General features: G+C 51.1%; 1 protein-coding gene across 8 annotated transcripts in view; it reads right to left on the bottom strand.

Annotated features, from left to right (window-relative positions):
- Positions 1–14,164, bottom strand: part of KSR1 (kinase suppressor of ras 1) — a 161,099-nt gene that overhangs the window by 46,741 nt on the left and 100,194 nt on the right. The window contains exon 1 of one of the 8 annotated variants that reach the window (XM_027516561.1): positions 9,906–10,128. The exons of the other annotated variants lie outside the window; for them this stretch is intronic. Coding sequence (XP_027372362.1) covers positions 9,906–10,022 — 117 coding nt within the window. The 5' untranslated portion in view covers positions 10,023–10,128. Of the gene's footprint in view, positions 1–9,905; positions 10,129–14,164 lie in introns of those variants that run through there. 8 annotated transcript variants of the gene reach the window in all.

Raw genomic sequence — 14,164 nt, 5'->3', positions numbered from 1 at the left:
TGGCCTTGTCCCCTCTCCCCATCTTTGGTCTTGTGGGAATATTCTTCCATCTCCAGGGTTGTGGAAAAGAAATCTCATGGCTCTTTAGAATGACTCCAAAAATTAGAAATAAACAGATACCCCCAGAGCACCAAGAAGCTCATCAGTGGTTTGGACAAACCCTTGGTGGTGAGAAATCCTTCCAGATGATAAAATGAGAACGTCACAGGAAACCCTTGGTAAGAACAACACAGAGAGCAGGATGCTTAGATAATGGTCCCTGGGCAGAAGCTTTTATTCAATCCATGTGTCTTCTTCTTCAACAATGCCCTTCATCAAAATGCAGTTTTGACATCTGTGCCCCTCATTCCACTGAGAGAAGCCATTTGGCAATGGCTTCATTGGCTTCAAAAGCCATTTGGCAACAAGGAAGACCAAAAGCAAGTGGACGTTGCCCTTCACAACACAGCCCTCCCCCTCTCCCTGGGGTGGCCTCTGTTCTCACCCACACGTGTGCGTTTTCCCAAGGCTGTGATGACTCAGCAGTTCTCTCGAAAGTAGAGATTCCAGTATCTTCTTGATTTGGGGGTGGAGGTGGTATTGATGACGACAAAGACAAGCCTAGGAACCCAATCCCCAATCTGACTACAATGCAAAGGCGGATTTTTTTTTCTTTTATATATGTTTCCTCCCCACCCACTTTAAGTTTCAGTTTCTCCAGCATAATAACTACATTTATTATTACAAACTATTTGCTAGCGCTTTACAAGATGTCCAGGGCTTTGTGTACTGACTCCACTCAAAACAATTCAGCAAGGAGATGCCGCTAAGCCTGTTTTATTGAAGCTCAGTGACCTCACGCTATGCAGCTTAATAAACGGCAGGCGCCACAACCCAAACCCAGGGGTGTCGAGTCCCAAAGCACCTTCAGTTATCCCTCACTGTCACTCATGAACTTGGGCAAAGCAGTTACCCAGGGGAAAATGATTTTTTTTCAAAGTAAATTAAAGGAACTAATTTCTACCTGCTTTCTGAAAAAAAAAAAAAACAAAACTAAAACTAAAACCTGTATTGTAAATGGAAGTCCTTTGTCATTGGCAAGTGAAGGAACCCCCTAAATAAGAGAAATAATAGGTTCAAATTCATGGTCTTAAAAAAAAAAAAAAAAGAATGAAAAGAAAAAACTTTCCTTTATAGCTTTGAATGAGCTAGAAGGGTTGTCTCCATCTCTTGAGGCTGCAGGGATCAGTTCATCCCACGGGAATAAGGGAACAGGGTCTGCTTTCCCTTCCCGCTGTGCGCTCTCATCATGCTCCAGTTCAAACCAGGGGCTGGCTAGACAAATTGAGGAGGGGTAGGGTACGGAACCCTTTCCTGGGATAGAAAAGCCAACCCAGGGTCCCGCTTGTACGGGAGCTGCCCAGTATCTCCCAGGACAAGCATCACTTTCTGGGGAGTGAGCTATGTATGTCTTCAGTGAAATGGGAGTGCTCAGCACACCAGCATCGCTAGGATTTCTGACTGTTTCTTCTGCTTTCTAATCCCTCCTCCCTGCAAAGTTGGATCATTGAAGTGGGGAGAGGGAACCACCCTGTTCTGCCTAAAAGCTGCAGTCAGTGACACTATCCACCAGTTAGCAGGTTATCTGGTAGAGTTAGGGTCTCAAACACACAAGCCTCAGGATGAGGTTTCAGAAAAAAAAATGAGGTATGTGAGCATGTTGCCCCTTGATCTATCTTTTGATGGAGATAAAAGTACTAGAAGGGGCTTTCCAGGTGGTGCTAGGGGTAAAGAACCTGGCTGCCAATGCAGGAGACACAAAAGACATGGGTTTGAACCCTGGGTCAGGAAGATTCCCTGGAGCAGGGCATGGCAGTACATACAATACATGGCAATACACTCCAGTATTCTTGTCTGGAGAACCCCATGGACAGAAGAGCCTGGCTACATTCCATGAGGTCACACAGAGTCAGACATGACTGAAGCAACTTAGCACGCACGCAGAAGTACTAGAAACGCTTCTCTTGCCTCTTTACTAGACAACAAGAATCTCAAGGACAATGCTTATCAGAAACCCACTCTCGCTCTCTCTGTGTCAGGGGGTGAGGAGAGGCTATGAGAGGGGCTCCATATCATCTTATAAAGAAATCAGAATTTTTATTTTAAAACAGCTGATTTTTATATGGTGACAACTCATGCAAATCTGTGCAGACCAATCACATCAGAGCCCCCAGATGACAGCACAGAAAGCCCAGCAGCAAGGGGCTTGGGCAACACATCAGCGGGTAGCCAGGCCTTCTCAGCCAGGTGCTGCCATGGCTCTGGGACCCCACCATGAAAGCCAAGTGGGCCCTGGCCTTCCAACTCCTATGAGTTTATTCAGAAAGTAATATTAGTCACTTAGTTGTGTCTCTGTGACTCCACAGACTGCAGTCCATCAGGCTTTTCTGTCCGTGGGATTCTCCAGGCAAGGATACTGGAGTGGGCTGCCATCCCCTTCTCCAGGGGACCTTCCCGATCCAGGGATCGAGCCTCGGTCTCCTACGTTGCAGGCAAATTCTTTACTATCTGAGCCACCAGGGACCCAAAGTTAATCCAATTGAGAAGGGACAGTCCATGAGGGAAGTGCGCTGGAACCAGGCGAGCCAGGATACAAAAAAATGCTTCCCCTGGCCTCTGCTGCACCTCTGGCCAGTCAGGCTGGGCTAGTGGCTGTGCCGGCCCTGGGAGGGGCTCTGACGTCTCCTCCCATCAAGACTCAGGCAATGCCCCCACCAGCAAGCCTCACACGTGGATGTGATCCTCCTACTCAGACACAAGCACAGCCAAGTCTGGGTTAGGAGGCTATTTCAGACCAGGGTAATTCATGTACAATTGTCCTGCGTAATCTCTAAACCGAAAGCAAATTAGGGAATGAGTGTTACCACCTGCTGAAGGTGAACTCACGGGCTCACTGACAACCCAGCAGGCGAAGCCGCCCGGAAATGCTCTCAGGTCTGAGAGGCCCTGAGACTGTGGGAGGGTCTCTCACCCGCCTGGAGGCACGTGAAGATGCCAAGTTGTCTCAAGCCAGGCGTCCAGGCCCTGGAGTTCTGGAGATGACAGGCTGAGGATCCACACTGCTTCAGGAATTAATGCCCATCCCACCCCAGCTTCCGTGTAAAGAATAAAATATGGGAGGGACTTGCTGGTGGTCCAGTGGCTAAGACTCTGTGCTCCTAATGCAGAGGGCCCAGGTTCGATCCCTGGTCAGGGAACTAGATCCCGCGTGCTGCAACTAAGGCCCGGAGCAGCCAAATAAATAAATAAATACTTAAAAAGAAGAAAAAAATATGAACTAGAAACCAGGAAGGGAAGACGTGTTGTCTGACCCATTGTTGGAGATGCCCCGGTTCCACCCAGCCCCGGGTCAGCACGTGAGCGTGGAAGCGGGCAGCGGGGCTATGGGACAGGGCACACTGGCTCCCTGCCTCTCTGCCTGTCCCCTCGAGCCACAACTTACTTCTCCCGTAGATGACATTAAGTTATGCTTTCTGATAATAATTAGAGGGCAGGGCCAGTGGAGCAGGGAGGTGACTCCCAGTCTGTGACCGTGAAACTGCTGGCTGTGTTCTCAGCAGCAGAAGGCGGGGTCGGGCTCGCCCAAGCACGCTGCCCCTCCCCTCCGCAGCTGGCAGCGACTGGTGTCACAGGCCCGGCTGGGTATCAAATGGTGTCCCAGGACTTACCAGCAGCCACGGGGCTGCCTGGGGTCTATACTTAGCAAACGGTGCCGGCTGACATGGAGAGCTGTCCCCCTGGCCATGGCCAGTCAGGCGGGCTGTGGAAACGCCAGGGACTTCACAGACTCCGAGTGGACCACGTGCCACAAGAATCCATGCAGCTCAGGACGTAACTGGGATGAAGATCTGGCCTGAGGGAAGGCCGAGAGGCAAGCCCACACTTGGGGTCTCCTTCTGGCATTGAGTCTAGTCCTGGAGCATAGCACGGACCGGTCACAGTGGTAACCGCCTCAACCAACACATCCAGCACGCGTGGTCCATCGACCAAACCTGGATTTCTGGTGGGTGGGCAGACGTGTCCCCAACTGGCTTGGCTGGGGCTTAATTCAAGAGCCGGGATCCTTCACCTCAGATGCTTTTCCAGGAGCTGGTCACAGCAGAGAGGCCAGAGATGGACTCCCAGAGCCCTGTACACCCCTCTGTGGCCGGCGCAGCAGAGACAGAGGAGCAGGGGGTTCTCTAGCAGCCCAGGCGGGGAGCCCACATCTCTCCAGTTGGCAAGGGGGCACCTGACAGATGTTCCTTCCTGCCTTCTCACCACCACTGGTGCCGAGGGAGAAGAAGGGGTGAGACTTGGATAATAATAGCTGGATATTCTAGGAAGCACAGGAGGGGCTGAGGCAGTGAGGGGCCTGGGTGAGGCAGCCTCCTGGGGTTTCCATGGAGATCAGCAAATAGCTTAGGGATACTGGCTTTGTCTCTGAACCATGTCTGGACCTAGTCACTATCCCAGTTCTGGGAAATGAGAAAAAGCCCCTCCTGGGAAAAGTCACCCTGATAGAGAGGGCTTCTCTCCATCACTTCCCAGTGAAAGAGGGGTCAGATTTGGTTGGAACTCTACCAACCTTGGGCCAGTCCCTGCCCCTCTCTGGGCTTTGGTTTCATCATTTATAAAGTGAGTAGGTCCAGTACTCTTGCCTGGAAAATCCCATGGACGGAGGAGCCTGGTAAGCTGCAGTCCATGGGGTCGCTAAGAGTCGGACATGACTGAACGACTTCACTTTGACTTTTCACTTTCATGCATTGGAGGAGGAAATGGCAACCCACTCCAGTGTTCTTGCCTGGAGAATCCCATGGACAGAGGAGCCTGGTGGGCTGCCGTCTATGGGGTCGCACAGAGTCGGACACGACTGAAGCGACTTAATAGCAGCAGCAGCAGATTTGGCTAGATCAGGTCACTGTCTCTCAACCCTGTCAGCAACCTGGAATTGCCTGGGAGGCTTTAAAAAAGGATCCTGGGACTTCCTTGGCAGTGCAGTGGTTAAAACACCTCATTTCCACTATGGGGGAGTCGGGGTGGGGGCTGGGCATGAGTTCAATTCCTGGTTAGGGAACTAAGATCCCACATGCCAAGCAGCAAAGCAAAAAAAAGAAAAGGATCCTGATAACCGGGCCCCACCTTACATCAATTGAATCGGAACTTCTCGGGGGTGAGAACCATGAGGGCAGACAAGCTGTGGGGCCTTAAGTCTGGCCAAAGTAGTCCAAGGCAGAAAGGTCTAAGAAAGTGGGGCTGGCCAGGGCAGGGCAGCACCCTGGGGGCTTGATCTCCCACCTGTCCCTTCACGAGGCCTCTGATCCTTCAACTCAACCACAGCCCAACCCAAGCTCACAAACATCCCAGGAGATGCACTCTCCTGTACTCTGGTGCCTCCCTCCCTCCCACAAGGCGGGGTGGACGTTTGCAGAGCAGGGAACCTGGCGGACTCTTCAGGGAGTCTGGCCTACACATCAGAACATCTGGGATTGAAAGAGGGTGCAGTAGTGGGATAGGGTGTGGAGGTGGAGGGGTGCAGGTCAAAGAGGAGGAGGTGAGAAGGGGGCCAAAACAGGGTGAGCAACGAGCAGTTACTACTCAGCTCTTGGGTGCCAGGCACTCTGTTAAATCAACTATAGAGGCCAGGACAGGTGATCCTCATAAAAGCCTGAGATGGGTGACAAGGCTCAGAGAGGCTAGGCAGCTGGCTCAAGGTCACACAGCCTGTTTGGTGAGGCTGAGACATGGCCATCTCCACCTCTTCACAGTCAGTTGGCTCTGCCTGCACTGGTGCCCACTTCTCTGCTCTATAATGTGGTATCCTTTTCCCAGGGTAGTGTCTTCTTGGCATCACAGGTCCCATCTGGTTTCTAGGCTCCACACTGTGTCCTCCTTCCATGCCAGCTGGGGTGCACTCTGGCTGTGGGGTTAAAAGCAGCTGCAGGAGGCCTCCGGCAGCGGAGGGGGGAGGGCGGTTCTTCTCTCTACAGGACTTCTGAACCCCCTTAGCAGTCCTGCCAGGCCCCTCAGTCCCTCTCCTGCCCTCTGGAGGAGGCGGGTGCTCTCCGAGTCTGCCTGAGACCAAATCTCTAGCTTCTGACGGCATCTGCTCTCACCACGGCCACCACCATCACCCCAGGGGGCTGGCCTCATCCTCCTGGTAGGCCTGTCTTGGGGCTGCCTCCCAGGTCCCATTCTTCCTCCCATAAACCCTAGGCATCTTGCAGGAATTGGCACACTTTTTCTGAACAGGCCATAGAGTATCTTCATCTTTACAGGCCATATGACCTCTGTCACAACTGGTCAACTCTGCTATCAGAGCTCCCAAGCAGCCGCAGACAATATGGAAACACACGGGTGTGGCTGGTGCCAGTAACACCTTAACTATGCACACGGAAACATGAATTTCATTTAATTTTCACACGTCACAAAATTTTTTTGTTTTCCTTTTCCTACCAGTTACAAACATGAAAACCATTCATAGCTCCAAAGGCTGTAGAGAAACCAGTAGCGGGCTGGACTGGGTCCACAGGCTGAAGTGGGTCATTCAGCCACTCAACAAACACACACCAGCTATGCTGGGCCCAGAGGAGAGACAAGGCAGGCCCACATTTCTGTCACCTTTCTCTGTATCTTCAACACACGTTTCCAAAACCAATTCTCCTGCATGCTGTTTGAAAACCGCCGGATACTTCCAGCATTAGAGAAACACACACACACACACCATGGGTCTGGGGCTGTGTGCTTTCCCCCATACATACTACTCCCAAGATGGAGAGAGATGGGTGGGCTTCTATAGCAGGGGGTTCTCTTCCCCCAGGATGCTCCCTGACTGTCGGAAAGAACACAATATTGTCCATTAGACTCCACAGTAAAACGCAAGTCAAAAATGGAATACTCTAAAAGGGGCTCACTGGCTACAAGAAAAAGAACATTCCAAAGTAAGACTGGGGTCAGGGTAGGACAGGGGGTGGGTGTAACACCAGTCAAAAGAATACACGAGCCCCCTTGGGTAGGGCTTCCCCAGTGGCTCAGTGGGAAAGAATCTGCCTGCAATGCTGGAGCCGCAGGGAGATGCAGGTTCAATCCCTGGGTCAGGAAGATCCCCTGGAGAGGGGCAAGGGCATGGCACCCCACTGCAGGATTCTTGCCTGGAAAATCCCACGGACAGAGGAGCCTGGAGGGCTTCAGTCCATGGGGTCGAAAAGTGTCGGACACCTGAGTGATTAACACTTCCTTAACTCTTGGGTGATGTTTAGGGAACTGGCAGATGGGGTGGGGGGAGGTCCCTTCTGGCACAAGCAGGGCAGTGTGGAGGGGCCACAGCTGGGGCAGCTGGGGGTCAGTGGTCTGTCGCCATGGGCACCACTTGAGGGCAGCAGCTTCCCCAAGCCTGTAGGCCCTCATGGCATCCCTTGTTGACACAGCAGATGGACGAGCAGGGTGGCAGTGTAGACACTGGCCAAGCCAGCAGCCGGGTGAAGAGGAGGGCTTCCAGGGAGAGGGTGAGCATGGGACGGACCATCTCAACAGGGACACTTCTGAGATGGGAAGGGGCAGATGTGAGAGGCTGCCCAGGATGACAGCTCTGGCAAAGTGGGATGCTCAGCGATCCTCAGTAGAGAGTACAGGGAGCAGGGTCTGCTTAGAAATGCACCTCCCCGTGGGGAGCCCCAGCTCTCCAGGGCGTAAAGGCACCGACAGAAACACAGAGGGGTCAGGCATGGCCATTGTCTGTAGCCGGCTGGTCCCCAACATCTCCCCTTCCAGTTCTCCCCTGTGCAAACATACCAGTCAAGACAGGGTTCCCAGACAAGTCTACTCCCTCTCCTCCACACCCGCAGTGTGAGAACTCTGAGTGCAGCCAGTGAGCCCCTTACCCAGCCCCATGCCAGACTGGCTAGCCGGCAAACTCAGGGCCCAGTGATTTCGCTCAGGGCCCTGGCACATGCCCGGCCCCAGCCGTGGAGTCTGACCCTCCTGTGAGGCCAGGAGACAAATCTCAGATCCCTCCCTGTACCAGAGGGGCACATCCCAGTGTTCAGTGCAAAGTCTGTCCTTTGGGGCCATGGGTCAAGGGCTGGGGTGGGGTGGTGGGAGGGATCGGGGATAAGCCACACTGCAGGAAGTGAGCGCAGAGCTGGAGACCTGAGAGGCAGGCTGCTCCACTCACGACAGAGGCCCATTGTTTCCGAGCTGCCCCATGAGGTCCAAGCAGGAGACTGAGATCTCTTGGGAGACCCTGGAAGGAGGCAGCCCCCTCTCTGTAGTTTTCCAGAAACTCTGTAAACAGCTCCTGGCCCATGGCAGTCACAGAGGACTCAAGCCAAGGAGACCATCGCCAGAGCCATCAGGGGCTGAGGGCAAGAAGGGGCCAATGCGTATTCATGAGGCTGGGAAGACAGGAGAGAAAGTCTTCCTCCACCAAGATCAAAGGCAGAGGACACTTGAGGGTGTGCTAAGTCACTTCAGTCTGACTGTTCAGTGTCTGACTCTTTGCGGCGCTACGGGCTGTGCAGCCCTCGGGGCTCCTCTGTCCATGGGATTCACCAGGCAAGAATACTGGTGTGAGTTGCCAATGCCCTCCTCCAGGGGAATCTTCTGGACCCAGGGATCAAACTCGTGTCCCTTTTGTCTTCTGCATCGGCAGGTGGGTTCTTTACCACTAGTGCTACCCAGGAACCCCTCAAAGGACCCTTAGAGACATTCTAGTCCAATACTCATTTTACAGAGGAGGAAATAGAGGCCCAGAGAGGGGAGGGGACCTATCTGGGTCACCCAGAACAATAGGATCAAGGCGTTGCCAGTGACTAACACCAGGATTTATCAACCCCTGGTGGGCATTCCTTACCCAGATATAAAGCTTTCGTTCCTGCCAACTTTTCTGAGCTGCTCTAAGAAGGTGAGCCAAGAGGAAGACTTCCCTGAGGTCTGCCCTGAGAATCTTTTCCAAAGGTGCTGACCTAAGGGACACCACGCTATGTGCACAGCTCATGTGTCCAAAGCCCCGTGGAATCGGAAACAGAGGGGTTCTTGGCTAATGGCCTCACCCTGGCAAGTCCCTAAAGTCTTGGTGGCTGAGAAGATGGCGGATGGGCAGAAATCCCTGCTCTTGCTCATCCCGACCCATGCCCACTTTAGTGACACACATTTTTCTTCTTTTTGTAAAGAAGCAGCAAACCCTACATCACCAGCTACAGCCAAACACCCAGGTTCTGAGCTGAGCTCTAAGACCCACCCAGGGCTGTGGCACGTTGATTCTCACCCAGCTTCTTGACCTGCCTCTTTTCACAACCAATCCAATCATCAAATAACAACTCCTTGTACTACAGCCACTCGTGCAGTGGCTTGGGCATGACTGCTTCGTTGTGAAGGAAAGTGGAGTTCAGAGAGATTAGGTTACTCACCTAGGACGCAGCAAGTGAGCAACGGAGTCTGGGTTAGACCCTGGTTCGTGTACCTCCAAATCTAGCACACACAGTCTCTACACAGCTGGGCCTCCTCTTATCAGGTTGACCAGAAGCGCTGAGGCAGGGCTGGGCCTGCCCATACAACTCCAGTTTCCTAAGCTCCCAGAGGAAGAAGCTGGCTCAAAACAAGTGTGTGCCCTGTTCAAACCAAAAACACAAATGGGCCCCAAACCATTCACCAGGAGAATGGGGAAAAATCTATTTCAGTCAGTGCCCGATGGGTCCCCACCAGCCACTTCACGGCAAAAAAGAAAGCAAATGAAATCCTATGAAATGGAATGCACATTCTACCCTGATATGCTCATTCTTCCTGAAGTGTTCTATAAGACGGCAAACTGAGGACCCGGAGCCCAGCCAAACACACCCCCTTCCAGGCTCTCATGGAAAGGCCACTTGATCCCAGACCCCAGTGCCTACCTCGCAACCCTTCGGCCGGGGCTGGTCCAGGCTCCGTGCCTCGCGCAGCACCACGGGAGGTGGGGTCCCTGAGCCCCGCGTAGCCTTGGCCGGCACCCAGCTCCACAGGCAATGCATGACGAGGGGCCTGAGTCCAGGGTCCCCGGCAGCCCTGGCCCCTGGTGTGGTGTCCCAGGGAAGGACAAGGTAGGGAGAAGAGTTTCTGTTTTCATGACTGTAGTGAACAGTCACTGCAGCCAAAAATAGTCTGTGCCCGGGCGCTGGGGAGTCAGCACATAGCTCCCGGAGCAGGTGCTGGGTGTAAGACACGCAGGTTCCAGCCGGCCTTGCTGCAGGGGGCTGGGTGTCAGGCAGGGGGCCAGGCACCCAGGGTACCTAGGATACAGGCGGCAGACGGAGAGGTGCTCCCTGCCTCCCAGCCCTCCTCCAAAGATTCCGACTTGAGTCAACAAGGAGCATGATCATCCCCCCTCTTCCAGTGAATCATCTGGGGAACCCCCACCCCTGCGTGAACTCCAACTGCTCCCACTGCCTCTGCGGTTCTCACAGATCTGGGGCTGGGTGGTTTAGACACCCGTGGGAAGAGCTATCAGCTATCAAAACTCAGAACCGTATGCCAAAAAGGATGCACTTGACTATGCGTAGATGGGGGGGGGAAGGTCTAAAGTTATATGGCTGGCTAACAGTGGCTGGTGGGGTTGTGGGGGGACTTTTTTTTTTCTTTTTTTGAGCTTCTCTGTATCTTCAAATTTTCTTACAATAAACATGGGTCATTAGATTTAGAAAATGTTACTTTTAAAATGAAATTTTTAAAAAGAAAAAATGTTCAGGATCGCAGAGGGAATATACAACATGGGCCCATCCATGAGAATATAAAGTGTGTGTTTTGTATGTCTGTGTGTGTGTTGTGACCTTGGCTTTGGAGCCAGACTTCCCGGGTATGAATCCTGGCTCCTCCACTTACCATCGAAATGACCTGGGATAAGTGATGCTGTCAGTTTCTCTATCTCTAGTCTATGGAAGTGTCAGTCGCTCAGTTCTGTCCAACTCTTTGTGACCCTATGCACTGTAGCCCACCAGGCTCCTCTGTCCATGGGATTTCCCAGCCACGAATACTGGAATGGGTTGCCATTCCCTTCTCCAGGAGATCGAACCTGGGTCTCCTGCACTGCAGGCAGATTCTTTACCATCTGAGCCACTAGGGAAGCCTATCTCTATCTTATTTTGGAGATACAAGCATTGCCTCTTACTACAGACTAAACATGTGTTCTCCCCAAAATTCATATGTGGAAACTTAATCCCAATGTGATGGTGTTAGTAGGGTCTTTGGGACGTCATTAGTGTAGAGCCCTCAGTTTGGGATTAGTGCCCTTATAAAAAACACTAGAGAGCTGCCTGGTCCCTCCCATCATGTGAAGACACAGCAGAAAATGGTCATCCATGAACCAGGAAGTGGATCCTCACCAGACACAGTGTCTACTGGCACCTTGACCTTAAGACTTCCTGGTCACCAGAACGGTGAGAAATAAATTTCTGTTGTTTATAAGCTGCCAAGCCCACTCTATGTTATTTTTGTTACAGCAGCTGGAATGGAATATAAGACATCTCCCCAGAAGCTTACTGCGAAGACTGAGAGAGACTCTCCACGTAAAGCTCACAGCTCAGTGCCAGGCACATTGGCAACACTTGCGAAACAATCATAGTATAAATTCTCAAATGGATGACATTTAAAAAGAAGAAAAAGAAAAGAAAGATCAACCAACAAAGAATGCCAGCTGAAGGAAAGGTACCAAAATGTTTCCAGAATTTCCTCTTGGTTGTAAGATTATGATGTAAACCATCAATAAACAGTAGTATTGTTTTCTTTAATTTCTATACTTTTCATACTTTGAAAATGGATATTTGTGTAAATTATTGGCTATTAAGAAAAAACAAAAAACACCCTGAAAAGCCAAGAAGCAATCATTACCTCTGTGTAGGGTTACAGAGGACCTATTTTCTTTGCTTTTGTATACTTTCTAAAATAAATATTTTTTATTTTCACAGTGAAGAAAATGAGGTGTTATTAAAAGCAAAACCTGGGACTTCCCTGGTGACGGAGCAACTAAGCATGCGTGCCCCAACTACTGAAGCCCGCGTGCTGGAGCCTGTACTCCACAAGAGAGGCCACTGCAATGAGAAGCCCTCACAGCCCAGTGAGGAGCGGCCCCCACGCACCGCAACTAGAGGAAGCCCAACAAAGGGATGAAGACCAGCGCAGCCAAAAATAAATATTAATTAAAAAAAAAACTGAGGAATAGGCTCACCTATTACATCCTAGATATAAGATCTCTGAGGACTCCCTGCCAGAGTCTAGGCCTTCGATGACACATCTCTGAGCCTGAGGCCCTTCACCTCCTATACTAACAAAGGAGTTCTACTCACTGTTGGGAAAAGCAGGCACAGTGGCACCCAGAGATCCCCCCAGGGGAAAGCCAGGTGAGCCAGCCCCATGGAGAGCCCCTGGTGAGGGTGAGGGTGGGGAGCTGCAGTAGCAACAGTTGGGAGTGAGTGTGTGCTTGTGCATGCTTCTTCTGTCAGCAGGGTGGTCTTTCCTCCAAGACACATTTCCCAAGTGCAGGTGGCATTGATCCTTCAGGCTCACCATCTTTCTGCCAAAGGGCTGAACCAATGACCTAATTTTGGCCAATGGGAGTTCTCTGTCTTATTAGCTCTATGATTGGTTCTGATGTGAGCACATGACTAAAGCCAAGCCAATCAGAGCCTTCCCTGGGATTTTTTACCCACAGTTCTAGGGTAAGAAGCTCTTAGTAGCCAATACTGCTACTCTACTGAAAAAAAGTGAGGCTTAGCTCCTGGTGCCCTTCAAGCCTGCCACGTGGAGTGGGCCTGTCTGAGAAGTGTGCTCTAAAGGCATCATCTGAGCTTCTGCATCCAGACTTCCCTGGACTTTTATTACCTAGGCTGATAAAAGACTATTTTCTTCAAGACAGCTTGTATTGGAACTTGCTACAGAAAAGTTTTAACTAGTTGTAGGAGAACATAATAGCTTTTACTTAGTAAGGGCTTACTATGTGCCCTGGTACCATGTCATTCTCCACCTATTTATCCATCCATCCATCCACCCATAATCAATAGACAGCTACTGAACAGCCAGGGTGGGCCAGGCACCTTACTCAGCACAGAGGATACAGCAGCGAACAAAATATATAGTCTCTTTCCTTTGGGAGCTTATATTCTATCAAGAGACAATAAAAAAACATATTCAAAAATAACTAAAATACGTAATCGAGATTCGTGAATAAGTGCTAAAAGGAAATAGCATACTGAGACAAAGTGGTGGCTATGGGGGCGGGGGGCGGGGTGTGCATCTAATTTTAGATGGGATAGCTTCTCTGAAGAGCTGACTTCTAAGCTCCCATCAGAGGATGAGAAGGTGCTAGCCATGACAGTATAGAAATTTCCAGACAGAGGAAACAGAATACACAGAGGCCCCGGGCTATGACAGGAAATAACCTGACCTGTCCTAACATGAGGGGACGAGTGAGAAGGGGCAGCAGGAGACACAGAAGGAGGCAGATGCGAATACTCCAGAGCCTTGAAGGCCATGGTGAGGGCTTTGGATTGGATGCTGAGTGCAACAAGATACCAGTGAAGCACCCTACTCAGAAAAGTGAGGGGGTTGTGCTGGGGCTTTAAGAAGAATCATGTAGGAATTCCCTGGTGGTCCAGTGGTGAAGAATCTGCCTTTCAATGCAGAGGACACAGGTTTGATCCCTGGTTGGGGAACTAAGATCCCATATGCCACAGGGAAACTAAGCCCTCAAGTTGCAACACAACTCGAGATGGTGAGCCCATGCACCCCAACTAGAAAGAAGCCTGAGCACCGCAGTGAAGAGCCTGCATGTTGCAGAGCCAACACAGCCAAACAATAAATAAAGAAATATTTTAAAAAGAAGACAAAGGTCCGTATAGTCAAAGCTATGGTTTTTCCAGTAGTCATGTATGGATATGAGAGTTGGATCATAAAGAAGGCTGAGCATCAAAGAAGTGATGCTTTCAAATTTGTGGTCCTGGAGAAGACTCTTGAGAGTCCCTTAGACAGCAAAGAGATCAAACCAGTCAATCCTAAACAAAATCAACCCTGAATATTTATGGGAAGGACTGATGCTAAAGCTGAAGCTCTAATACTTTGGCCACCTGATGCAAAGAGTCGACTCACTGAAAAAAGACCTTGATGCTGGGAAAGACTGAAGGCA

This window comes from Bos indicus x Bos taurus, chromosome 19 (assembly GCF_003369695.1).
Source record: "Bos indicus x Bos taurus breed Angus x Brahman F1 hybrid chromosome 19, Bos_hybrid_MaternalHap_v2.0, whole genome shotgun sequence".
Lineage (NCBI taxonomy): Eukaryota > Metazoa > Chordata > Mammalia > Artiodactyla > Bovidae > Bos > Bos indicus x Bos taurus.
The sequence above is the reverse complement of the archived record's forward strand: the minus strand, read 5'-3'. Positions and strand labels throughout refer to the sequence as shown.